We start from the raw sequence: 25419 nt of genomic DNA, 5'->3' as shown, positions 1-25419 counted from the left end.
TGTGTGCAGGACATTAGACAGTGGACGCTTACTTCCTCCTGCTTAACATTTAAGTGCTTTTACTAAGACCACAGGCAGCCAGAAGTAAGCTTTAAGATATCATAGCTAGTCTTGCTGGAGTTCCCGTCTGCACTTTGTACAAAATGTTTTTTAACCTTCACATGATTACAAGCATACCTAATATTTTTCTTTCTCTCTCTCTCTCGGTGGTCACTCTGCTGGGATAGATCTGCATGGACAGCCCGTGACCAGTGGGACTGCTGAACCCCTTAGAGGACCATGACAACTTTTTGAATTGTCATTCATGTCTTTGTGTCTTCATCAGTGAACATTTGTAGACCAGGAGGAAGGAATTAGTCTTGGGTTTTTAATGAACTGAAATGGACTCGGACCTGTTAGTAGCTTTTGGTCACACTATTCACAATACACAATTCTTGTAGAAAAGATATTACAAAGACAGTCACACACCGGACGTGGTGTCACAAATGACTAAATCAGTTCCTCAGGATCTCGGTTGAACAACTATAAACTGTCATAGAAAGGACATTATTTACATTTGCATCATTTCCTGTGCAGTGTCACCCAAATGAGGATGAGGTTCTGGTTCTTCTCAAGGTTTCTTCCTCATTTCATCTCAGGGAGTTTGTCCTCACCACTGCAGTATGCACTTGACCTTCTAAGACAAATAGGCAGAAGAGGTGACATGCTATGAGCAGTGATATGTCTTTATCCCAGTGTCAATGCACTGCTGTTTTTGGAGTTCCGGTGGAGTTCCTGTCCATCAAAACTTTATCCATATGGCTTCTGTCATGTGTGAATGTGCTGGTGTTTGTGAAGACCAGAACGGTGATTATAACTCTTCCCACAGAAGCAGTGATATGGCTTCTCTCCTGTATGAATGCTTTGGTGTAGTTTGAGATGACTCTGCCGATTAAAGCTCTTCTCACACTGTGCGCACTGATACGGCTTCTCCCCGGTGTGAATGTGTTGGTGTTGCTGGAGATTACTCTGCTGAGTAAAACTCTTTCCACACTGAGAACAGTAATATGGCTTCTCTCCTGTGTGAATACGCTGATGTTTACGAAGATTACTCGGGTGAATAAAACTCTTCCCACACTCGGAGCAGTGATAAGGCCTCTCTCCGGTGTGAATGCGATGGTGCAGTTGGAGCGCACTGTGTTCAGTAAAACTCTTCCCACACTCTGTACAGTGATAAGGCCTTTCCCCTGTGTGAATACGCTGGTGTCGCTGGAGAGAACTCGGATGAGTAAAACTCTTTCCACACTCGGAGCAGTGGTGAATATCTTTTTTCATAACGTTGTGACTTTTGTTGGAACTGATCGTCCCAGATGTTTGCTGAGTAACTGAACACTTTACAGGCTTCGGAGTTTCATTTTTAATCTCTCTTGATTTATTAAGTCTCACATAATCATCGTAGTGGCATCTCCTCATGTGCTTGTCGAGATAAATTTGAGATGTATAGGAAAGTGAACATAAGGAGCAGGAGACGACTTGTAACGGTGAACTGTGCACATCTGCAACAGGGGGAAAACATCAGGATGAAATGGAACTAAAAACCAAGTTATTGTGCTTATGTTTACTATTTAAACAAATATTTAAATAATATATTAATTTTAAAGTACAAAATTTATTAAAGAAAAATCAAACCCTACCATTTGAAGAGCACTTTTTGTTCCAGAGGTGCTGAAATGACGGGTCTTTATCTTTGGGATATTCCTTTTCATACCACATTAACAGCTCCTCTCCTGGGCTGATGGGTCGACAACAACGGTACAGAATCTGCCCTCGATACTGAAACGCCACCAGATTCTGTTCTTCATCGTTGTATGAACAATTCACATATCTAACAGAATGAGGCAAAGCAGCAGAAAGCATAAAGAGAACAAGAGCTGGACCAATGAGAGGGGAACAAACGAGGAACTGTGAGGGTTAAATTCTAAATGACATTTATTTAACAATTCCTATTGTCTCAAAGCAGCTTTACACAAGTTTAGAAACAGAAGAGAGAGAAAACAACAAATAAATATCTAATAAGAAAAAGAAAAAATAAGGATAAAAAATAAAAAAAAGTATACATTAAAGTTTAAAATTGATTTTAAAATAATAACTTAAAATATTATACATCTCTCACCTCATCCAATTAGCAAACCTCTCTTTCTTAGAATCTAAATACTCTTCACACTCCCTGCTCCTGTAGATCTGCAAAAACAGAACACATCCCATGACATTTTACACATTAAATTCTATTTTATTTATTTGTAGAGCACTTTTAAACATTCCCTTTGACTCAAAGCAGTTTACAGACTACCTGCTTTACTGATTAGGACACAGCTTGAACCCCTTCATACTGCCCTACAGCCAACAATAGAGACCTTCATATTAACTTTATAATAACTCACCACCCAGGAGTAGCAGCTGTTCATGGCGTCCTCTCGGTCCACCAGCTCACCCTGGTACGGCCCAAAGTGTGCACCAACTGGAACAGTCTCCCCATTATTAAACACTCCCAGACCTGCGTCAGGAATAGCAGATTTTCGAATCTCTAGTCCAGGAGGAAGAGTTTGTCTGGCTCGGTCAGTGACCCCCATGGGAACAGGAGTATCAGGGATGAAGAGCGCTGGACCGTGAACCTCACACTTGTTGAAGAAGGAAGATTTACAGACCTCACAGTCTGCATGATTGGGCAGTAACATGAAAAGAACAACAGGAAGAAGTGATAGCTAAAGTCATAGCTAAAGTGATTCAGCAATGAAAAACTATTAACAGACAAAAAGTGATGCAAATTAAACACCAGATAACTAATCTACTTTTTAGATTTAAGTGGCTGTCTGATAAAAGCCAAGTCTGATAGACACATAATAAAGTGTACTAAAGAGATCTACTGTTTATCTTCTCTCTATTGTAGAGGTGTGTGTCTGAGTGTCACTGAAGCTTTTTACACTTTAATCAATAAACAAGTAACAAAAACTACTGAATCAAACTAACACACACACACAAACGTTTTAGGCAGGTCTGAAGAAATGCTTTAAAAATTTTTTTTTCAGTTTTGTAACAACTTGGAAAGTGAGCAAACAGAAGAAGAAAAATCGATGTTTGGTGTGACGGTGAGATCGGTGTCAGGTGTGTGATTAACCAATGATACCATGCAGGTGCTGATGATCATCAGTTTCATATGTAGGTTTAAACCCAGTCATTAACTGAAACAAACATCTGTGTAGGAGCTTCACAGTGGGTAAGAAGCCAGACTGTGTTACTAAGGTGAGGTTGTGGAGACAGTTTTATGTCATAAGTCATACGCATCATGCTTACATCAGAATATGTACAGCAGTGCCTTCAGCACAGAACTGGAGGAAAGCAGTGAGACCCAGATACACCCATCTACTGTCTGCAGAAATCTGCTCAGAACTATGGCCAAAACAAAAGGCCTCCGACATGAAAACAATGCTAAGCTACTTGACTGTGGACAGGACAAAGGGCTGAAGAGCAGCACAGTAATGAGTGTCTGCAGGCAACAGTGAAGCATGCTGGAGGTTTTTTGCAGGTTTGAGGCTGCATTTCTGCTCTGGAATAAAGGAGCCCTCAATGCTGTGAAATACAGACAGATACTTATCCATCATGTCATACGATCAGAGAGGCGTCTGACTGAATACATTTATTCTGCAGCATTTACATTTACAGCATGTGACAGACTCTTATCCAGAGCAACGTACATGCTCAAATCTCTAACATTGGATACATTAATGCTGGCTCACTAGGTTACATACTTAAGATGCCATGAGTTTAAAACATTTGTTCAAAGTTACAAATGCAATTTTTTTTAAATGTAAAAGATAAGGAAAGAAGTGCTAGTTGAAGTGTTTCCTGAATAAGTAGGTCTTCAACCGCCGCTTGAAAATATCCAGTGACTCAGCTGTCCGGACCTCTAGGGGAAGTTCATTCCACCACCTTGGTGCAGTACAGAGAAGAGTCTTGTAGTAAACTTACCTCTTACCCTGAGAGATGGTGGGACCAGTGGAGCAGTGCTGTAGATCTGAGGGTGTGAGGTGCAGTGTGAGGAGTGATGAGGGCTTTGAGGTAAGAGGGACATGGTCCATTTTTGGCTTTGTAGGCCATTATCAGAGTTTAAATCTGATGTGTGCAGCTACCAGAAGCCAGTGGAGGGATCGCAGCAGCGGGGTGGTGTGGAGAACTTTGGCAGGTTGAGAACTTAGCAGGACAACAAACCCAAACATACAGTCAATGTCATTAAGATCTATCTTCAGAGTGGTTTGTCCCCACAGAACCCTGATCTCAACATCATCCAGTCTGTCTGGTTTACATAAAGAGTCAGGAGGATCTGAGGCAGAAGAGACAGGAGGATCTGAGGCAGAAGAGACAGGAGGATCTGAGGCAGAAGAGACAGGAGGATCTGAGGCAGGAGGATCTGAGGCAGCTTACAGCCACAGAAGATCTGAGGTTAGTTCTCCAAGATGAGTGGAACAACCTACCTTCTGAGTTCCTTCTAAAACTGTGTGTGAGTGAACTGAGAAGAACTGATGGTGTTTTGCAGGCAAAGAGTCACAATGAATATTAATTTGATTTGGATTTCACTTCTGTTCATATACTTTCCATTTTGTTCATTAATAAACTATTAACACTTCTTTTTTTTTAGATGGTTATTACTTTACAGCATTTGTTTATGCATTTGCATTTACTGTGTGTGTGTGTGTGTGTGTGTAAAATTATATCTAAAACATTTTAAAAATAAAAATGTAAATAAAATATGATTTAGTTTTGATTCTGGAGAATAACTAAAGTGGTAATTAAATAAACAGAAGCTCAGTCCTAAAGCCTGGATACAGAACATTTAGTGAAGTGGATGTGTGTAGAGAGGAATAATCAGTGCTGAGCTCCACACGTGTCTTACAGAGATGGTCCTCAGTATCAGCTTCTTCTTCTTTAATAGAGATAACTTCAGGTATGTTACTGAAGTCATGTCCATGGTTGTAGATGTTCGGCTGCAGCTTCTCCTCTTTCTTCACATAGATTTCTGTTCCTCCGTCTGAACACTCGGTTTTAATCTCCTCACACAGCTACAGACCACAACATACACACACACACACACACACACACACACACACACACACACACACACACACACACACACACACACACACACACACACACACACACACACACACACACACACACACACACACACTCGTCATAAATCTTTATACTTTTAATAATAACGTCTTGCTGTTTTAATCTAAACATGATGCTCATTATCATTAGATTCAGAGTCCATTAGGGAAATAAAGCATTAATTAATATTATACTCTGTTTTTACTTTAACATGTGACACAAATGGTCACTAAACTTCACCTGGACGTGATCAGGATCCTGGTTTCTGTCTCCTAACATTTCTGTACACAGAAAGCTGCTTTAACACCTTATAAAGAAAAACATTTCACACAAAGTTAGTTAATAGGTAAATTAAGTTACTTTGGATTAAGTAAAGTTATTAAAGACTATAAAAGTAAGACAAGTAAATCTGTTGAATTACAGACTTTAGTTACAGAAATGTTTTATACCTAAAGTGTGAAACACAAATAACACACGAATCTCAGCCCCACAGCAGACTGTAACTTACCTCACAATGTGAAACAGAGCAGTTTTAATTCCCCAAACACGGACAAAATAATCAGTTTAAACTCCATCTAATGTTGGTTTAATATTCATGCCTGCAAGGGCTTTTCTTCTTCAGTGTTTACTGTTGGTACAAGAAGCAGCTATTTGGCGCGTTACTGCCGCCAGGTGGACTGGAGTAAACAGTTCTTCAACCATCAAAGTAAATGGGTCCAAATTGGAGTAAACATATCCCAAAATTATCCCAAATAATAATAATGTTCATTTATAGATTTTTTCATACTATATGTATTAGTTTATTGAATTTTATGACTTTTTTTCAATAAGTCATTCATTATATCTTATTCACATACTGTATACTGACTGAAATCAGTTCCACCAGAAACTCAATCTTAATGTTTAAATCATGAAAGAAAGTGCACAATTTTAAAGCTTCAAAAATGTATCTATACAAACTGAGGAAGTTAATAATTTACAATAATGTTTTTTTGTGAAGCAATTTTAACAACAGACATTGTCATAAAACAGCTTTAACAAAAACAGGAGGAAAACCGTCAATCAAAGGCCTTAAAAACAATATCTGCTGGGACTCAGGGTCAGGGTTAGGGTCAGGGTTAGGGTCAGAGTCAGGGTTAGGGTCAGGTTAGGGTCAGGGTCAGAGTCAGGGTTAGGGTCAGGGTCAGGGTTATAGGGTAACCCTCTGGCTCTACAACTGTACTTGAGAAAGCATGAAAGAAATGCAAAATGTAAACAACAAAATTTTGTAAAGTAAATTTATTTTTATTATTATTATTTACTCAATAGGCAGCTGTAGGAAAATAATTAATTTTAGTAGTAAACAGTTCATTTCAAACTTTACATTAGTCTTGTGGTTCCTGTCTCATTAATATAAAAGTAAAGGGCAACAGTATCTCAGGATATCATCTGTCTGTGCCATTTGTCCCATTGTTTAAGGTGGCCAAGCATAAGTGGTGAACTCATTCCTACGATAATGAAGTGGTCTGAGGAAGACTGTTATGTTAATGATATTAAGGGTGGATGACATTCCAGGATCTGTTGTGGGGCTGTTGCCTGCTTTTATGCTTTGTCACTCAAGTGTTTTTCAATCTGAAGGGAATTGCCCCCTTATAATTATATGCTCCCTTAAATGTGTATAATTACAATACTAACCCCTAACCCTGTGTCACCTCGGACTTGCTCATTAGGGATAAATACAAACACATTTAAATATATCTAATATTAATCTTGAATTTTGTATTCTATTAATCTTTATATTATTCTTTATAATAACCTTTTGCTCTATGTTTATGTTCTGTAAAGCTGCTTTGAGACAATGTCACTTGTAAACAGCGCTATACAAATAAACTTGGAATAACAACTTGAAGACTCGTGTTCATCGTGTCTCTTCAATAAAGACTACTGCACAAGGAAATCCAAGTCTTCTGGTCTTCTCTGGAAAAAGTTTACAACACAACCCATCCTCATCTGGGTGACACCAGAGAGTGTGATTATAAATCATTTCATTTCTATAACCGTAACTTATATGGTCAAGATTTTTATTTGTTATAGTCAAAATTGTGTAACAAAGTCTTTAAATAGCTTGTGTGAGCATCAGAGAGAGAGAAAGAGAGAGAAAATCCAGACAAGGGGAGTAAGATAAAATATACCTTTATTCATTCCACAATGGGAAATTTCTCAGCTACAAATAGCTACAACTTTTTATACAGAAAACACATTTGTTTATTTTATTTTATTATTTTGATTAGTTTTTCTAATTATTCTAAAGGAGCAGATCTGGTTTGTGGTCATTGAGTGTTTAGTAATCTGAGATGTCTGGATGTTGTATCCTTAACACTCTCACATGTTCACTCAGGTTTGACTGACTATGAAGTGGTGGGAATCTTTATGTCCCAAGACGTCCTCATGTCTGTGTCACCTTCTGACTCCCTTTTAGTTATGATGACATAGCTAGTCTTGATGGAGTCCCTGTCTCCACTTTGTACATAATGTACATTGTCTTTAACGTCACATGGTTCCTAACAAGCAAACACCTCACACTCACTGTGTGAATTACACTAAACTGTACAAATCAATCACTCACTCAGATGCTGTTTTTTTTTCACTCCACATTTCACTAACTCATCAAACTTCTGCTACTACATCAGTATGTATATGTTTACAATTGCACACTTTATTGCACCAGGGGCCTGTTTCAGGAAGGAGGTTAAGTGAAAACTCTGAGTATGTAACCCTGAAATGAGGGAAACTGGGTTTTCCATTTCAGAAAGGGAGGTAAGTTAAACCCGAGAAAGCAGGTTAAGTTAAGCCCGTTTCTGAAAGAGAGCTAACTTATAGTAACAGTTATAGTACCATAGTAACAGTTACCATAGTAACTTACTCTGTGAACCTAACCCTGGTCAGGAGCAGGTTTTCTTCAGTTAACCCAGAGTTTCTGTCGGTCTCCTCTTCTTTTTAAAGGGGAAGCGACGTTTAAACGCCTCATTTATTACACACATTTCAGTTACACAGAGATCAGCACAGGGACTGTGGGATGTGGTAGCTCAGTGGGTAAGGGGTTGGACTACTGATGAGAATGTCATGGGTTCAAATCCCAGGTCCACCAAGCTGCTATTGCTGGGCCCCTGAGCAAGGCCCTTAACGCTCAGTTGTATAAATTAAAAACAAAATATAAGTCACTCTGGGTAAGGGGGTCTGCTAAATTCTGTAAATGTAAAATGAATGAAATGACATGTCCTTTTATGGACGATCCTGTTGATGAAGAGTCTGTATTAATTTTTTTGAGCCCAGAGTGGATTTTTGTCACATCCCTATGCATTTTTATTTGAGCGATACCGTTTACAATGGACATCGTCTCAAAGCAGCTTTACAGAACATAAACATAGAACAAAAGGTTAATATAAAGATTAATATAAAGATTAATATAATACAAAATACAAGATTAATATAATATAATATAATAAATACATACACATTTAAATATATCTAATATTAATCTTAGATATATTTAAATGTGTATGTATTTATCCCCAATGAACAAGTCTGAGGTGACTCAGGTGACTGTGGGGAGGAAAAACTCCCTTAGATGGTAAAGGAAGAAACCTTGAGAGGAACCAGACACAAAGGGGAACCTCATCCTCATCTGGGTGACACTGGGGGTGTGATTATAAATATACAGTCTGATAAATGTTGTACTGATGTAAAAGATCACATGGAGTTCACATCTCCTCTTTAGTATAGTAGAGTCTAACTGGAGCTGGTAGATCTGTAGATGTCTCAGGATCCTCACAGAGTCGCCCTCATCTCAGTGGAGGTCCAAAATCTTCATACAGTTTCTGGATGCCTCGGGATGGTAGAAAGAGAGAAGCAGTGGAGAGGAATTAACATATCTGCTGTTCATAATATTAACAAGCACTAGATGATAATGTACATTTGGTCTGATGTAATAGAGCACAATATTATGGGATGTATTATGTGTATGTCTGACTAAAGAGATGAGTTTTTAATCTACATTTAAACTGAGAAAGTGTGTCTGAGCCCCGAACACTATCAGAAAGACTATTCCAGAGTTTGGGAGCTAAATAAGAAAACGCTCTACCACCTTTAATAGACTTAGATATTCTGGGAACTACCAGAAGTCCTGAGTTTTGTGATCTCAGAGAGCGTGAATGATTGTAACGTGTTAGAAGACTAGTTAGATACATGGGAGCTAAACCATTAAGAGCCTTGTACGTAAGTAGCAGCAGTTTGTAATCAATTCTAAACTTAACAGGTAGCCAGTGTAGAGATGATAAAATTGGGGTTATATGGTCATACTTTCTTGTCCTAGTGAGAACTCTGGCAGCTGCATTTTGGATTAACTGTAGCCTATTTATTAAAGATGCAGGACAACCACCTAGAAATACATTACAATAGTCCAGTCTAGAGGTCATGAAAGCATGAACTAGCTTTTCAGCATCAGATACAGACAGGATGTTTCTCAGCTTGGCAATATTTCTAAGGTGAAAGAAGGCTGTTTTTGTGGTTTTGGCGACATGATTTTCAAAAGACAAGTTGCTGTCTAATATAACACCCAGGTCTTTCACTGTCAAGCTTCTAGTAACAGTACATCCCTCTAAATGGAAGTTAAATTGTGAGAGTTTCTGTGTACTGGTTTTTGGGCCTATAAGTAGTATTTCTGTCTTATCAGAGTTTAACAACAGAAAATTACAGCTCATCCAGTCTTTTATCTCTCTAAGGCATTGAGTTAATTTGGGCAATTTAGTTATTTCATCTGGTTTTGATGAGATATATAACTGTGTGTCGTCAGGATAACAATGGAAACTAATCCCATGTCTTCTAATAATGTTCCCTAATGGAAGCATGGATATCGAGAAAAGCAGAGGTCCTAGAACTGATCCTTGAGGGACCCCATGATTAACTGGTAGTAAACTGGAGGATTCACCATCTAATTCTACAAAATGGTATCGATCAGACAGGTAGGATCTAAACCAACTTAAAACCTGTCCATGAATACCTGTGTAATTTTGCAAGCGATCTAGGAGAATGTTGTGATCTATAGTGTCGAATGCAGCACTAAGGTCAAGTAGAACTAATAGTGACATACAGTCTTTGTCTGAAGCTAAGAACAAGTCATTTGTAACTTTAACAAGTGCAGTTTCTGTGCTATGATGGGGCCTGAAACCTGACTGAAACTCTTCGAGGATATTGTTCTAGTGTAAGAAGGAGCTCAGTTGAACAGACACAACCTTTTCTAGTATTTTAGACATAAATGGGTGGTGTGAAATAGGTCTGTAATTTGATAGTTCATTAGGATCTAAATTAGGTTTCTTAATGAGGGGCCTAATAACTGCCAACCTGAAGGATTTAGGGACGTAACCTAAAGATAATGAGGAGTTAATAATATTAAGAAGAGGCTGACCGGCTTTATATAACACTTCTTTCAGTAGTTTAGTTGGAATGGGGTCTAGTGAACAAGTTGTTGATTTAGCTGTAGTAATAAGTTTATCTAACTCTTCCTGACCTGTACTTGCAAAGCAATGTAGCTGTGTGTTTAGAACCTTAGGTGAGACCGGGATGCTAGTTGCTCTCATATGTTGAGCGTCACCTATTTATTCCTGATACTTTCGATTTTATCAGTGAAGAATCTCATAAAATCCTCACTACTGAACTGTGATGGAATAGTGTGTTCAGATTTTTGTTTTTTTGTTAATCTAGCCACTGTGCTAAATAAAAACCTGGGATTGTTCTGGTTATTTTCTATGAGTTTGCTCAGGTGCGCAGCCCTGGCAGCTTTTAGAGCCTTCTATAGCTGGACATACTTTCCTTATATGCAATTCTAAAAACCTCTAATTTAGTTTTTCTCCACTTTCGCTCGAGGTTACAGGTCTCTCTCTTGAGGGTGTGAGTAAACTATAATTACATATATAATTACTATAATTACAATTAGACTTTTCTTGCTTAATTTCGTATAACACACCAGGGGTCTCATTTATAAAACTGTGCGTAGGATCCCTACTAAAAGTTTACGTACGCCCAAAAGCCAAAAATGGTGTACGCCAAAAAAAATTCCGATTTATAAACCATGCGTACGCACTCCTCTAAGCAATGTTCCCTTTATAAATCACAGATCACCCGCAGATGTGCGTACACGAACCAGCCTAAAAACCCGCCCTGTACACGCCCATTTTTAACCATAAATAGTCAATGCAAATCACCTCATTCGGCATGCAAATGAGAGTGGAATCCCATATATACCTGGAAAACTGACATGCGACCCGCCAATTAATTAATCAAAGAAAGTGAAAAAGTGTATTTCGGTTACTTTGAATAATGGCGACAGGTGAGAAAAGAGGAAAAAAATGTAATTTCTCAAACACTGAGACTGAAACACTTGTAGGGGAGCTGGAGGCTCGGAAAACTGGTTTATTTGGTGGCCACAGCAGTGGGGTCTCATTCATTCAATTCTCATTCATTCAAGGTGCAGACAAAGAGAAAACTGTCCTCCCACCGCCAGAGCGTGGCTGCAACTGGTGGGGGCCCAAGTACAGCTGATCTCACATCAGTAGACAGCAAAATCGCGGCTATAATTGGGGAGGTCAGCGTGTGTGGGATTGTGTCGGAAAAGGAGGGAGACACTGACATGACTGAAACCACAGAGGAGCAAGGTTAAACAGATTTTTAATCATTAACGCTGTACATTTCAGTGTGTGAGGTGATAAATGGATAAATGTTGCCAATTGTTTGTCCTCCTGTCCTTCCAGAGTCTGAAGCTGTGGCTGAACAGGAGGGGTTCTCACATCCAAAAGTGGTCGGGTACTCACTGACGCAGTCCTGCAGTCACAGCAAGAGACAATAAACGCTGTCAACAGGGTTGCAGATGAGCTACGGCAGATGAGAGAAGTGATGCAAGAAATTGCACAATCATTAAAAGATGCAGTTAAAACATGAACCTTGAGTTTTGTTTTTCTTTATGAATGCCACGACATCCTCACAGATTCTTGCACCTCGTTGATATCCCTCTTGTCGGCCAGGGGGCTGTGGCTCGGGGTCGTAATGCTGGGGTAGAGGGAGATCAGGAGGGAGAGGAATACCGTTCCTCAGTGCTATATTGTGCAAAACACCACACGCCCTGACAATCTTGCACACTTTTGCTGGATGGTATAAAAGTCTGCCACCTGAGGCATCCAGAGCACGCCATCTGCATTTCAGGATGCTGATGGCACGCTCCACAACTGCGCGGGCACGAGAGTGGACCTTGTTATAACGAGTTTCCTCTGCGCTCTGCGGGTTTAAAAATGGGGTGAGGAGTCAGCGTCTCGGGGGTAGCCACTGTCGCCTGCAGGTTATAATTATATTAAAAGCAACATTGTTATAATTATATTAAAAACAAAATTGTTACAGTTTCTACTTTTTAATATTGTTAAACTCACCAAGAAGCCAGCCATCACGTACTGCGCCTGCATTTAGTCTGTTCCGTACAGTTATGTGTCAAGATAAAGGAATCATGTGTTGAACCAGGCCAGCGTGCCACAATGTTTGTGAGGGTCATGTTGGAGTCACATATGATTTGCACATTAATAGAATGCACATGCTTTCTATTAACATAAGCACATTCATTTTCAGATGGTGCCCTTATAGCAACATGAGTGCAGTCAATTGCACCGATTACATTTGGGAAACCAGACATTGCTGCAAATTGCATTTTAATTTTGGCCTGTTCTCGCACAGTGTAGGGGAACCTGATGTATCGACTACCCATATTAAGTATACCATTCAAAACAACAGATATTATGGCACTCAGGGACGGCTGTGATGTACCAGACCTATAGGGTGAGATGATAGATTCCAATAGAATTATTTCATATACAAAAAGGTTTTAGAGACAAAGTTGAGGATTATTTATAGTTTTTTTTATATAAATAATTTACCTGTCTGCCAATTCCCGCTGGAAACAGCCGGTTGCCAAGAACCCCAGAGTGGTGAGGATTTGTATTTGGACTGGGATGGCATGGTTCCGGCGTGTTGTCCTCTCTAATACCAATTCAGCACATAGATCCAAGAGCACAGCTCTAGGGAATCTAAATCGGCTTATTAGCCAGTCATCATCATGGTCAGGAAATCATCATGGTCCCTGAAAACTCGTTCTCTCCTTATTCTGCTATTGGCATAATCCTCCAACAGTGCCAGCAGTGCCATCATGAAGAATTACATACCCGGGTCACCGGAGGATTTATATGTTTCTAGCAATTAGACTGATTGTTAACACCTTGACAAAATCACTAAATGAATTTGTGGGCGAAAATTTAAGACGAAAATGTTATAGTGAACACATACTTCATGACAGTTTTGTAATGAACACCGTAATAGTTAGGACCGATGATGAGTAGCGATTGTGCATCATGACTGTATTTGCAGACTTTGACATTTTATGATATATGTACATTAAGGAAAATATTTCGTTTTTACACTGTGCTCTGCAGTTCTCTATTAAAAGGGTATTTCATGCTATTCTGTATCACATCTCCTCCTGCGCGCCCGTTGTGGACAATGTGACTGTAAGGCACAACTGATTATTATTATTATTATTATTTTTTTTTAATACATTTTGAATTACGTTTGGATTTTACTAGATGTATATAGCCTAAAACAATCAGCACAAATAACACTGTTGGATTTAATCTTCATGATAATGTGGATATAACGTATGAAATGGAGTGAAAATTAAGTGTCATTAATTCTTATAATCGTTTTTCTCACATGTATTTTCTACAATCTAACTTCAGTTCACGACCTCACCATCTGTGTCGCCAATTCCCTTTGTCTCCAGAATGTGCGTACGCACGTCTCAAAGTTTGCTTAAAGGTGCGCACATTCTCCCGTCAAGTTTGTTTTTATAGATGACAACCTTTGCGTGGGAAATGGCGTATGTACGTTTCCAGACCCGTTTTGTGCGTACGCACGCTTTATAAATGAGACCCCAGTACATTTGTTTCTCATTTTTTGACGTATTCTTTATCATGTTCAATGATGCTGTAATTTCAACCGTTGCTCAATAAATCGATTTTACCGAATATACAATAATCAACACCTGGAATATATATATATTTTTTACACACAGATACTGTATAGACTGCAGATGAAGCCTGATATCCCTCTGCTGGGCCAAATAAAAGGCCAACCATTATCATGAACACTGGAGACTTTCACAAAAGTGATCTAGTTCAATATCAGATAATACCGAACTTATTAGTATAAGTAATGAACTTATCCTTATAAATTTTAAGATAAATTTTAGGCACAAATCCCTTCATAAAGATACGTGATGAATGTAAATAAATGGCAATCAGGAAGACAAAGTATCCTAAAACATTTATTTTAAGGACTCCTCGTGGTTAGCGTCACTCTTTGACATATGCAAATGAGGCACTGGCTGTCAAATTTTAATAACAAGCGTAACATGTGGATGTATCATAGCTGAAGGGAAGAACAATACGATTGCAGATAAACAAACAAGCAAAAATGACACACAAGCATAATCATGTAAAGGACAAAGGCATATATTAGTTCTGTGTAACAAAGCAAAACCAACGTTACTCACCTATCGAGAAGGAAAAAAGCGCCTCAGCGTCTTAAGTAAAGTTGGCCGCATGTTCACAGATTGGAGTTTCCCGAGTCAATAACTCCTGAGCTAAACGCTGCTACTACACAAACCACGGTTGTAGCTGCCAATCTACATTACTACGATAGAAAAGAGGTGTTATTTGTGTATATTTGTATTATTTTAGTAACAGCGTACAGCTCAGTAGTTATTGACTCGGGAAACTCCAATCTGTGAATATGCGCCAACTTCCTGCTCCTTCAGTTCTCTCCAGCACTGGAAAGCTGATCCTATATTAACACGTCCTACTTCTTGCCTTATCGTAAGCCTTTCTTTGCTTTTTTCTTTGTTTTTATCCTCCATCTCAATGTTAAAACCGCTTTCTGCTAATGTCACACATGCGCACTGAACGCTCTCTCCGCCACATATTGACAAGACATGCCCCTTTCTGCTCATTGGCTACACGTTTGTTTTGATTTTTGTTTTGTTTGGCGTCCAAACGCAGTTTCCTGAAGCATTTCTCAAACATCGGAGACCCTACCTTTAAGACCCTCATTAAGAAACCTAATTTAGATCCTAACAAACTATCAAATCCCATTTCAAACCTTTTGTTTACTATATGTCTAAAATATTAGAACATGTTGTGTCTGTTCAGTAGAGCTCCTTCTTGCAGGAGAATAATATCTTTGAAGAGTTTCAGTCAGGTTTCAGACCCCATCATAACACAGAAACTGCACTTGTTAAAGTTACAAATGACTTGTTCTTAGCTTCTAACCAACACTGCATGTCACGATCAAGTAGAACTAATAGTTTTAGGACTTCTTCTTTTCTCGATATACATGCTTCCCTTAGGGAACATCATTAGGATTAGTTTCCATTTTTATGCTGACGATACACAGTTTTTTTCTCATCAAACCAGATAAATATCTAGATTGTCTACCTAGATTTCATGATTTTCGCCTAAATGACATACCCAACTAAAAAGTGGTACAGCTCCCACATACTTTGACACTCAGGGGTGTACCTGGTCTCATTGGAAAGAAGAGTTTCAAACGCCTATAACCTTTTAACCCCTTTGCCTAAACCACTAGGCAGTAGTATCTGCTAAAAAAAAACAAGAATTATGTGTGTGTGCTCTAGGATTGCGCAATACAGCTCGAGAATTGCGTAATGACTGTTTTCACAGGGCTCTAGCCCGCCCCTACTACCTTAAACTACTGTTTACAGTTTTCGGTCAGAAACGTAATTATTGTGAGGTGAGCAAAGCGTTTTGGATTAAAAGGCTTAGATATGCCATTTCCTTGGACTCTTGGGGATTTATGGAATATATTTGTTTTGGAAAATATTACCCCATTGAAGAAAGGGAAGAGTTTAAAGGTAAGTAAACAAACTGAACTAGCGCCGCCTAGTTCAGGTGAGTATCAACTTGATTACATTTTTATGACTGCTATAAATCATATTATGCTTTGTGTGTGGGCTTAATAAAATCCTGAGAGTCTAAGCTTTCAAACAATGTATAACATGACCGTATATTTAGAGGATTTAATGCTTCAAAGTTACAATGAAGTTGATGCAGCCTCGGCTCAGGGGGCGTGTGTGCCGTGGACGGCACAGTGTTCGTTAAGAGGTGAAAAAATTATATTTCCACTTTATATTTCGTTATATAATACGTTATATTTCCACTAAGCATCTTCGTTACTTGTTACTACAAAATAAAATCAGAAGAAATGTGTGACTGCAATAAGGGAGGTTTGGTGAATCACTGCTCCTAGATTGCATTACGCTCCACACGCTCTATTTCAGCGTAATGTTGCCAAAGGAGGAGGAAGCACAACTTAAACCGCCACGGAAGCCCCTACTGGAGGACCTCCCGTTATCGTAGACCAGGTGTGTCCAACCAAGTCAGAGACCAAGAGCCACATTTTTTACTGTGTTACCGCAAAGAGCCACATCATACACATGGGCACACATGATCATCACCTTTTTTCCCTGCCATTTTGAGAGCGAACTTGACACAAATTGTTTACTCAAATGATCTTGCTCCTACTGGGAAACTTTGAGGTATTTTCATCCCACTCACATGCGCGTTTGACCAAAATACCGTATTGAACTCAAGCGAAGCAAACTAAAAAATATTGGTAAATAATGTATGTGGGAAAAAAGGAAGAGGTTTTTCTCCTTTTACTGTGTAGTCAGGTGAAAAGTATCAGCCTTATTGTGTCAGACATCAGCTTTTATGAGTGTATATGGTCACAATCTTCATAATGAAATCTGATTTATATTGATGGCACACAATCATACAGGATACCACATGCAGTGAGCTGCTATTTACAAGTGTCTGTGTTAAGAAAGATATAATCCTATAAGAATAGGGTCAAAATAGGGGATTTAGAAATATAAAATACAATGAAATAAAACAAAGAATAGATTAAAAAATCTATTGAAAGCTAAAATAAGCTAAAGTGGTTGTAGTGGAAGTGGTTGTAGTGGAAGTGGTGTAGTGAAAGTGGTTGTAGTGAAAGTGGTTGTAGTGAAAGTGGTTGTAGCGAAAGTGGTGTAGCGAAAGTGGTGTAGCGAAAGTGGTTGTAGTGAAAGTGGTGTAGTGGAAGTGGTGTAGTGGAAGTGGTGTAGTGAAAGTGGTTGTAGTGAAAGTGGTTGTAGTGAAAGTGGTGTAGTGGAAGTGGTGTAGTGAAAGTGGTGTCTGGGCTGATCTTTATTGTCCTGATAGCTGACTGTAGTAATGTCAATATGACAAACAATAAAAAAGCAGCATAAAGAGGAAAGAAACCTATCTTCACTTACGGTGGCTGAGAAGTGCAAAACACATTAACAAATCCCAAAATAAATGAACAAATCCAAAAACAAATTAACAAATCCCAAAACACATTAACAAATCCCAAAACACAACAACAAGTCAGACAACCAAGAAACGGTAGTGTATCGTTTTTGAATGGAAACTTACCGATCATTGGACAAGACACCTGTCACTCAAGATATACAGGTATGGAATCTTATGTGTAAAGTTCTCCGTTTAAATATAAGAAAATAACAGAATTAATCCACAGTAATCCATTCCATCCATCCATTCCAACTTTTCCCTGCGGCAGACCTTGAGTGACAGGTGTCTTTTCCAATCACAAACTATACCAACCGCTTCCGGGTTGTCTGAAATGTCGTTGTGTTTTCTGATTTGTTAATGTGTTTTCTGATTTGTTAATGTGTTTTCTGATTTGTTAATGTGTTTCGTGCATCGATTCAGACAACCCGGAAGCGGTAGGTATAGTTTGTGAATGGAAACTTACCGATCATTGGACAAGACGACTGTCATTAAAGATATACAGGTGAATGAAAGGTGTCTCGTCCGATGATGGTAAGTTTCCATTCACAAACTATACCAACCGCTTCCGGGTTGTCTGACTTGTTAATGTGTTTTCGGATTTGTTAATTTGTTTTGCACTTCCCGGCCACCGTATTCACTTCATAGAAATCAGATAATCCTGAGATTTACACACATATATAGACTATGATTAAAGCATGAAGACACCAGTGTGAATATATTTTAGCACAAACATTAGAGCGAGGCCTCTTGGGGCTGAGACGCTCACATCTTAAAATACTACTCAGGTCGTGGTGAATAGAATAAAATGATTGTCATGTTGGGGTTGTGAATGTAAACATATGGATTTATATGTTAGTAGTGTAGTGTATAACACTGAAGCTGTCATAGAGGATCCGGAATACAATCACATCTCATTACCGTTTACATTTAAATTGTTGACATTCAAATTTAAACACAGTGAGCGAACCTCAGCGAGCGAGCGCCCATTTAGAGACACTACTATCCACGATTTACACAGCATACATTATTATTTTTACACAACACACCACACTTTTTACACAAATTTAACTTTTCAAACGAGGCACATCGCACCATCAAGTGTGGAAAATGGTAAGTTTCCTGATTATGACATTATGAATATTTACATTTAAATATAATCAAATCAAATTTTATTTGTCACATACATATAAATACAGGGAATATTTACATTTAAATATAATCAAATCAAATTTTATTTGTCACATACATATAAATACAGGGTAATAACTTGCAGTGAAATGCTTTATGCAACTGTCCAGTGTATAAAAATAACAAGGAATGCAATTTAGGATAAAAAATAAACCAGAAGGAGATAAATAAACAAAAGTATAAACTATATAAAAAAGAAACTATATAAAAATATGAAAATGTAAGTAGGGTGGCACGGTGGCTTAGTGGTTAGCACGTTCACCTCACACCTCCAGGGTTGGGGGTTCAATTCCCGCCTCCGCCTTGTGTGTGTGGAGTTTGCATGTTCTCCCCATGCCTCGGGGGTTTCCTCCGGGTACTCTGGTTTCCTCCCCTGGTCCAAAGACATGCATGGTAGGTTGATTGGCATCTCTGTAAAATTGTCCATAGTGTTTGATTGCGTGAGTGAATGGGAGTGTGTGTGTGCCCTGCGATGGGTTGGCACTCCGTCCAGGGTGTATCCTGCCTTGATGCCCGATGACGCCTGAGATAGGCACAGGCTCCCCGTGACCCGAGGTAGTTCGGATAAGCGGTAGAAGATGAATGTATGAATGAATGTCTTGGAGTGCCACTCCAGCGGACCAGGCCGTAGAGGCCGCCACACCCCAGGTGGAGTGAGCTCGGACCCCGAGCGGTGCGGGGAGGCCAGAGGACTCGTGAACCGACACAATCGCATCCACTACCCATCTGCTCAACGTCTGCTAAGCGGCCGGGAAACCCTTCCTGTTACGGCCGTAGCAGACGAGCAGCTGCTCCGACTTTCTCCACAGACTCGTCCTTCGGAGGTAAGTGACCAGTGCTCGCAGTGCTGCGTCGACGCATTTCGTGAAGGTGCGGGGCGAGAGTGCTAGGCTGAACGGGAGGACCCGATATTGGTAAGCTTCGCCCCCGAAAGCAAACCTCAGGAACCTCCTGTGTGCAGGGAGGATGAAAATGTGAAAGTATGCATCTTCCAGATCTATTGTGAGGAACCAGTCCCTGGACCTGATCTGAGTCACGACCTCCTTGAGGGTGAGCATCCTGAACCTGAGCCTCCTGAGAGAGCGGTTCAAGGAGCGTAGATATAGAATGGGACGCAACCTGCCATCCTTCTTTGGAACGACGAAGTACGGGCTGTAGAAGGCTGACTCTTGAACCGAGGGGGGAACCACCTCGATGGCTCCTTTCCTCAGGAGTGTGCGCACTTCTCGTTCCAGGACCAGAGCCTGCTCGGGTCCCACCAGGGTGGGACACATCCCGTTGAAACGCGGAGGAGAGGACGGGAACTGAACCATGTAGCCATCCTCTATGGTCCGCAGGACCCACCGGGAGACTCCTGGCAGCTCCTCCCAAGCTGTCAGAAAGTTCCTCAGGGGCTGGCCTCTGACCCACTCAGAGCAGCTGGGGCCGAGCCCTGCAGCTGATGGCGCCTCGCGAGAGGCTGCGGACCCTCCCCTTCCACAATGAACGTTCGGGTGGAAAGGTGGGGAGCAAACCACTGAAGGGAAGCTGTGCCCTGAGGCACATCTTGTGGCAGGGCTGGCAGACCGGCCTCCATGACCCGAATGGCCAGACCAACGTACTGCAGCCGGTGACACCTCCCGAGAGGCGGCAGGTCTCCCCCATCCGTACCGAGACTTTGGGCGGAGGTGGAGGGAGGTGCCCGCTGGAGGGGGGCCGTACTCTGAAGCACATCCTGTGGCAGAGCTAACGGCCTGGCAACCTGGTGGTGCGGGGGAGGGATGGGCACCGTAGTGTGAGGTGTGTTTGTCGGAGGCGAGGGTGACCCCTGCTCCTTCTTGGGCCTAGAGCAATAGAGCATTGGGCCTTAGACCAGGCTAAGGGCTGCTGCCGAACAGCCCCACAAGATTGCCGAGGGAGGTACTGCTTAAACGCAGCCAACTGCTTTTTAGACTCCTGGAACTTGTTCACTACGGCCGTTACAGCGTTGCCAAACAGTACAGGAGCCAGTACAGGAGCCATCGGTGCGTCCAATAGCACAGCTCGATCCTTGTCCGGGAGGTCAGACAAGGTGAGCCACAGATGCCTTTCTGTGGCCGCCATGGACCGACCAACGGCCCGCGCCGTGTGTTTCGTGGCCCGAAGGGTTAAGTCGGGAGTGCGACGCGACTCCTTAATATCAGCCGTCGTGGAGCTAAGTCCCTCATCCAAATCACGTAGCAGGTCAGCCTGGTATGCCTGCAACATACCCATGGTGTGGAGGCAGCCCGTGGCCTGACCTGCTGCCGCGTAAGCCTTCCCGTAGTGGCTTAGTAGGGAACCCCGGAGCCTTTAGTGATTATGCTATGCTAGGGGAGAGATAGCTAGCCAGTGTCTCTTCCACACGCGGCATCGCCCCATAGCCGCACGCCTTAGCCCCAACCACATTCGCATAGAGTGAGGAGTGACTAGGAGAAGTGCACGCTGAGTACGGCAGATCGGGAAAATACGGAAGGCTCCGGTGCCCAAGAAGTGACACAGGATGCAGGAAACACTCAACCAGCTTGCAGGCTGTGAGGAGCCCACGGGCTTGCTAGTATCCATCAGCTCTCCTTCCTCGGAGGGAGAGACATGTAATGGCGCGCTGCTCACGCCGGGAGAAGAAGCAGCCATCGGGCCTGCTTCTCCTCGAGAGCAGGAGCTCGATTCAGCAGACGAGGCTGGGTAACAGGATGGTGTCTTCACTTATCTATTTGAAAAGCAACTATACTGGTACAGTAATGTTATGTGTACTAGAATTGTCATGTAGACTAGTAAAGTATTACAGTTGTGTTATGTACTGGTGGTACTGGCTGTAATTGTTTGTAATAAAATTGTCTTTATATGTCATTATGTGGCAGTTGTTTCCGTTTTGCCCTCAACTGACATAATTAGTATTAATGGTATATGTGCTTTTCTGATTGAGCTTGTTGCTCATTTTTATTGCTTCCACCAAAAATTTAACATATGTTTGAGGGTTACTTTTAAGTCTTTTCTCAGACGCAACTTTATGTGGACTCGGACTTGACTCGGACTCGACCCTCTCTGAACTCGGTCTTGACTCGGACTTGAATGAGCTGATCTCGAATACAACACTGGTTTTTAGAGTGTCCAGGTGCAGTGTGGTGTGTAAATAGTGTATAAAGTGGCACTGTGCTGTGCAAGTCCAGAGTTAAAGTGACAGTGACAGTCCAGAGTTAAAGTGACCATGCAAAAAACAGTGTGGATGGAGAGGTCCAGCACTATATCCTGGGTGTTTCCTGATTTCGACTCCAAATGGCCTGCGGGAAGAAACTTCTTCTCATTCTCTCTGTGTTTGCTTTCAGGGAGCGGAAGCGTTTCCCTGAACACAACAAAGAAAAGGGTCCATTGTTCGGATGCTGAGATCCTTTACCATCTTCCTGGCTCTGGTCCGGCACCGTGTGCTGTAGATGTCCTGCAGGTCAGGGAGCTCGGTGTTCAGCTGACCGCACCACCCTCTGGAGGACTCGCCTGTCCTGCATGGAGCTGTTCCCGAACCAGGAAGTGATGATACCTGTCAGGATGCTCTCAATGGTGCAGGTGTAGAAGGTCTTTAGCACCTGAGAGGGTAGTCTGAAGTTCCTTAAGCGTCTCAGATGGTACAGACGCTGCCGGGCCTTCTTCACCAGGGTGTTGATGTGAAAGGACCTGTGAACACCTAGGTACCTGGCCACTCTCTCCACTGGGGTCCCGTTGATGTTTAGCGGTTGTTATGACTGCTCCTGCTTTGTGCTGAAGTCCACTATCAACTCCATAGTCTTGCTGATGTTCAGGAGAAGATTGTTCTCCTGGCACCATTGCTCCAGGTTTTTAGTCTCCTGTAGGTAGGCCGTCTCGTCGTTGTTGGAGATCAGGCCCACCACAACAGTGTCATCAGCAAACTTGATGATGGTGGTGGAGTTGGAAGTGGCCACACAGCCATATGTGTACAGTGAGTACAGCAGGGGGCTCAGGACACAACTCTGGGGAGCTTCAGTGCTGAGGGTGAGGGTGGATGAGGTGTGTTTGACGTGTGTTTGGCTTGTGGGGTCTGTCAGGAAGTTGGAGATCCATTGACACAATCCCAGGACCTCCAAATTAGAGGTGAGCGTGGAGGGAATTATGGTGTTAAACACTGAACTGTAGTCCACAAAGAGCATTTTTGCATAATTCCCTTTTCTGCAGTCCAGGTGGCTCATTGTGGTGTTGAGAAGATGAGCAATGGCGTCCTCAGTAGAGCGGTTCTGGCGGTACGTGAACTGTAGTGGATCCAGTGTGTCTGGTAGTGATGCAGTGATGAAGTCTCTGACAAGTCTCTCGAAGCACTTCATCACTACTGAGGCCAGAGCTACGTGGCGGTAGTCGTTGAGGCAGGCAGGCTGGGGTTTCTTTGGGACAGGAACAATGATGGACTGTTTGAAGCATGAGGGGACAATAGACTGTGCCAGTGAGAGGTTGAATATCTCAGTGAACACCGGTTCTAGTTGATTAGCGCAGGCTTTCAGAACCCGACCTGTGATGCCATCTGGTCCTGCTGCCTTCCTGGTGTTCACTCTCCTTAATGCCCTCCTCACGTCATGCTCTGAGATGGTGAACTTGTTTACATCTAGCTAGTTCTACATCTAGTTTACATTAGCTGCAGCCTCAAAGCGAGCGTTTTCGGCTCGTCTTTGGATATTCTTCCTCCTTTTTTATTTAAACAGGTTTTTATTGATGTTGCTCCGTATCTTTTGTTCATTATTAATCGCAGTTTAGAATCTGGCATTATGCCTGACTGTTTAAAGCATGCAGTGTTTTACCCACTGCTTAAAAAAACGAATCTGGAATCATCAGTTTTAACAATCTTTAGGCCCATTTCTAATCTGCCTTTTATCTCAAAGATTCTGGAAAAAATTGTGTTTTTACAGTTACAAAGTTTTTTAGCTGATAATTCAATGTTTGAAACATTTCCGTCAGGCCTTCGTAAATCCGAAGTTATGGTCCATGGTTTTTGACATGTTCGTACACATACAGAATAAAATGATTTCATTTCATTTTCATTGGCCATCACTGAACTATAACACCAAAAGTGAATTTTGAGACAGAACAAGAACCCAACGTGCCTCCACGGAAGATGCACCGTGGTACTGGGAAGCCCTGTCTGAGCCAGACGGCAAAAGACAGCACTGTGTGGGTAGAGGAGGACATTGCAATGCCCAGTGCAGTAGCAAATTGCGCGTGCTTCACTGCACAAGCTGGACCCACAGAGTCTGCTAAGGTTTGTCATTGCCATAGTACATACGATATTTATATAAACCCATTTAGAGTGAGGTTCATGAAAATTTACCATTCTCTATTTGTTTATCTTCTGACAGCGTAAAATTACAAGTGTGCTCCAAAGCTTCCCCGCAGAACAGAGCCGGTCTGGAATTTGGCAATTCATGAACTGCATTCATTTCAATTCTGTTTGTAAGAGCAATTCTGTTTGTAAGAGCAATTCTGTTTGTAAGAGCCCCTTTGTGCCATTGTGGATTGCTGGTCAGAAAGCTTTCTGGTGCCAGAAATCAAAGAGACAATGCCCCGAGATTTCAATTATGCAACACCTTCGATTTGATGACAAGGACACACGGGCAGAACGGGTGAAAACAGACAAATTTGCTGCGATCTCCGACATCTGGACACGCTTCAACAAGAACTGTGCTGAGAGTTTCACTCCAGGAGAACACATGAGCATAGATGAACAGCTGTTCCCTACTAAGGTTCGTTGTCCATTCACACAGTATATCGCATCCAAGCCAGACTTATTTGGGATCAAGTTCTGGTTGGCCACGGATTTGGAGACCAAATGTGTCTGCAATGCATCTCCTTACTTGGGAAAGGACCCCAGTCGTCAGAAGGGTGAGAGGCTGGCAGAGAGCGTGGCCATGAATCTGATGGAGCCATTTTTGGATGATGGCAGAAATGTCACGACGGACAATTTCTTTACTTCACTGTCACTGTCGCACAGACTGGTGCAGCGCAAAACAATGCTATTGGGCACGGTGAATAAAGTCCGGCATGAACTTCCTCAACTTGCAAAAGACACTGCACAGCGAGGGGTATTCTCCACTACAGTGCTTAGAAGTGGCAGTGTCTCCTTGACAATTTATGCACCTAAAAAAACAAGACTGTGTGTGTTCTAAGTTCCATGCTCCAAGACATGATGATCGGTGACGGCAGAAAGAGGAAACCCAACACGATAACAGACTATAACCACATGAAGGTATGTGAATGTGTGTATAATTTTACACCAGTGCTACAATGTTTTCTGATGTGTATGTAACCTTTATCTTAGGTTAATGTAACTAGTAACTAGGGATGAGCGAGTACAGCATTATCTGTATCTGTATCTGTTAACCATATAAATTATCTGTATCTGTATCCGTACTCGGAGTGGGCGGGGCTTGTCTTGAAATGGGCGGGGTTTTAACCGGTAATAATTAATTTGTAATAATTATAACACTAGCTTACTACCTTTATGTTTTTATGAAATACAGCAAAAACGTGTCAGACACAGAGTGTCTGGTTACTGGTTAGAGAGAGCTGAAGGTTTAAAAAAGAAAAAAAATCTCCGACAGGCAGAGACGCAATGCGAGTCGCATTCTACCAA

General features: G+C 41.5%; 1 protein-coding gene across 3 annotated transcripts in view; it reads right to left on the bottom strand.

Annotated features, from left to right (window-relative positions):
• Positions 1 to 353: 353 nt before the first annotated feature.
• LOC132844126 (histone-lysine N-methyltransferase PRDM9-like) overlaps positions 354 to 25419 on the bottom strand; it is a 77277-nt gene continuing 52211 nt past the window's right edge. The window contains exons 1-7 of one of the 3 annotated variants that reach the window (XM_060867303.1): positions 5654 to 5786; positions 5386 to 5452; positions 4928 to 5093; positions 2421 to 2692; positions 2153 to 2220; positions 1674 to 1864; positions 354 to 1535 (exon numbers count right to left, since the gene is read on the bottom strand). In XM_060867303.1, coding sequence (XP_060723286.1) covers positions 808 to 1535; positions 1674 to 1864; positions 2153 to 2220; positions 2421 to 2692; positions 4928 to 5093; positions 5386 to 5424 — 1464 coding nt within the window. In that variant the 5' untranslated portion in view covers positions 5425 to 5452; positions 5654 to 5786 and the 3' untranslated portion in view covers positions 354 to 807. The other 2 variants (XM_060867304.1, XM_060867305.1) reach the window with 2 other exon arrangements.

The sequence above is a fragment of the Tachysurus vachellii genome, chromosome 4 (assembly GCF_030014155.1).
Source record: "Tachysurus vachellii isolate PV-2020 chromosome 4, HZAU_Pvac_v1, whole genome shotgun sequence".
In the NCBI taxonomy this organism is placed as follows: Eukaryota; Metazoa; Chordata; class Actinopteri; order Siluriformes; family Bagridae; genus Tachysurus; species Tachysurus vachellii.
Note: the sequence above shows the minus strand (reverse complement) of the source record. Positions and strands in the feature narration are given on the sequence as shown.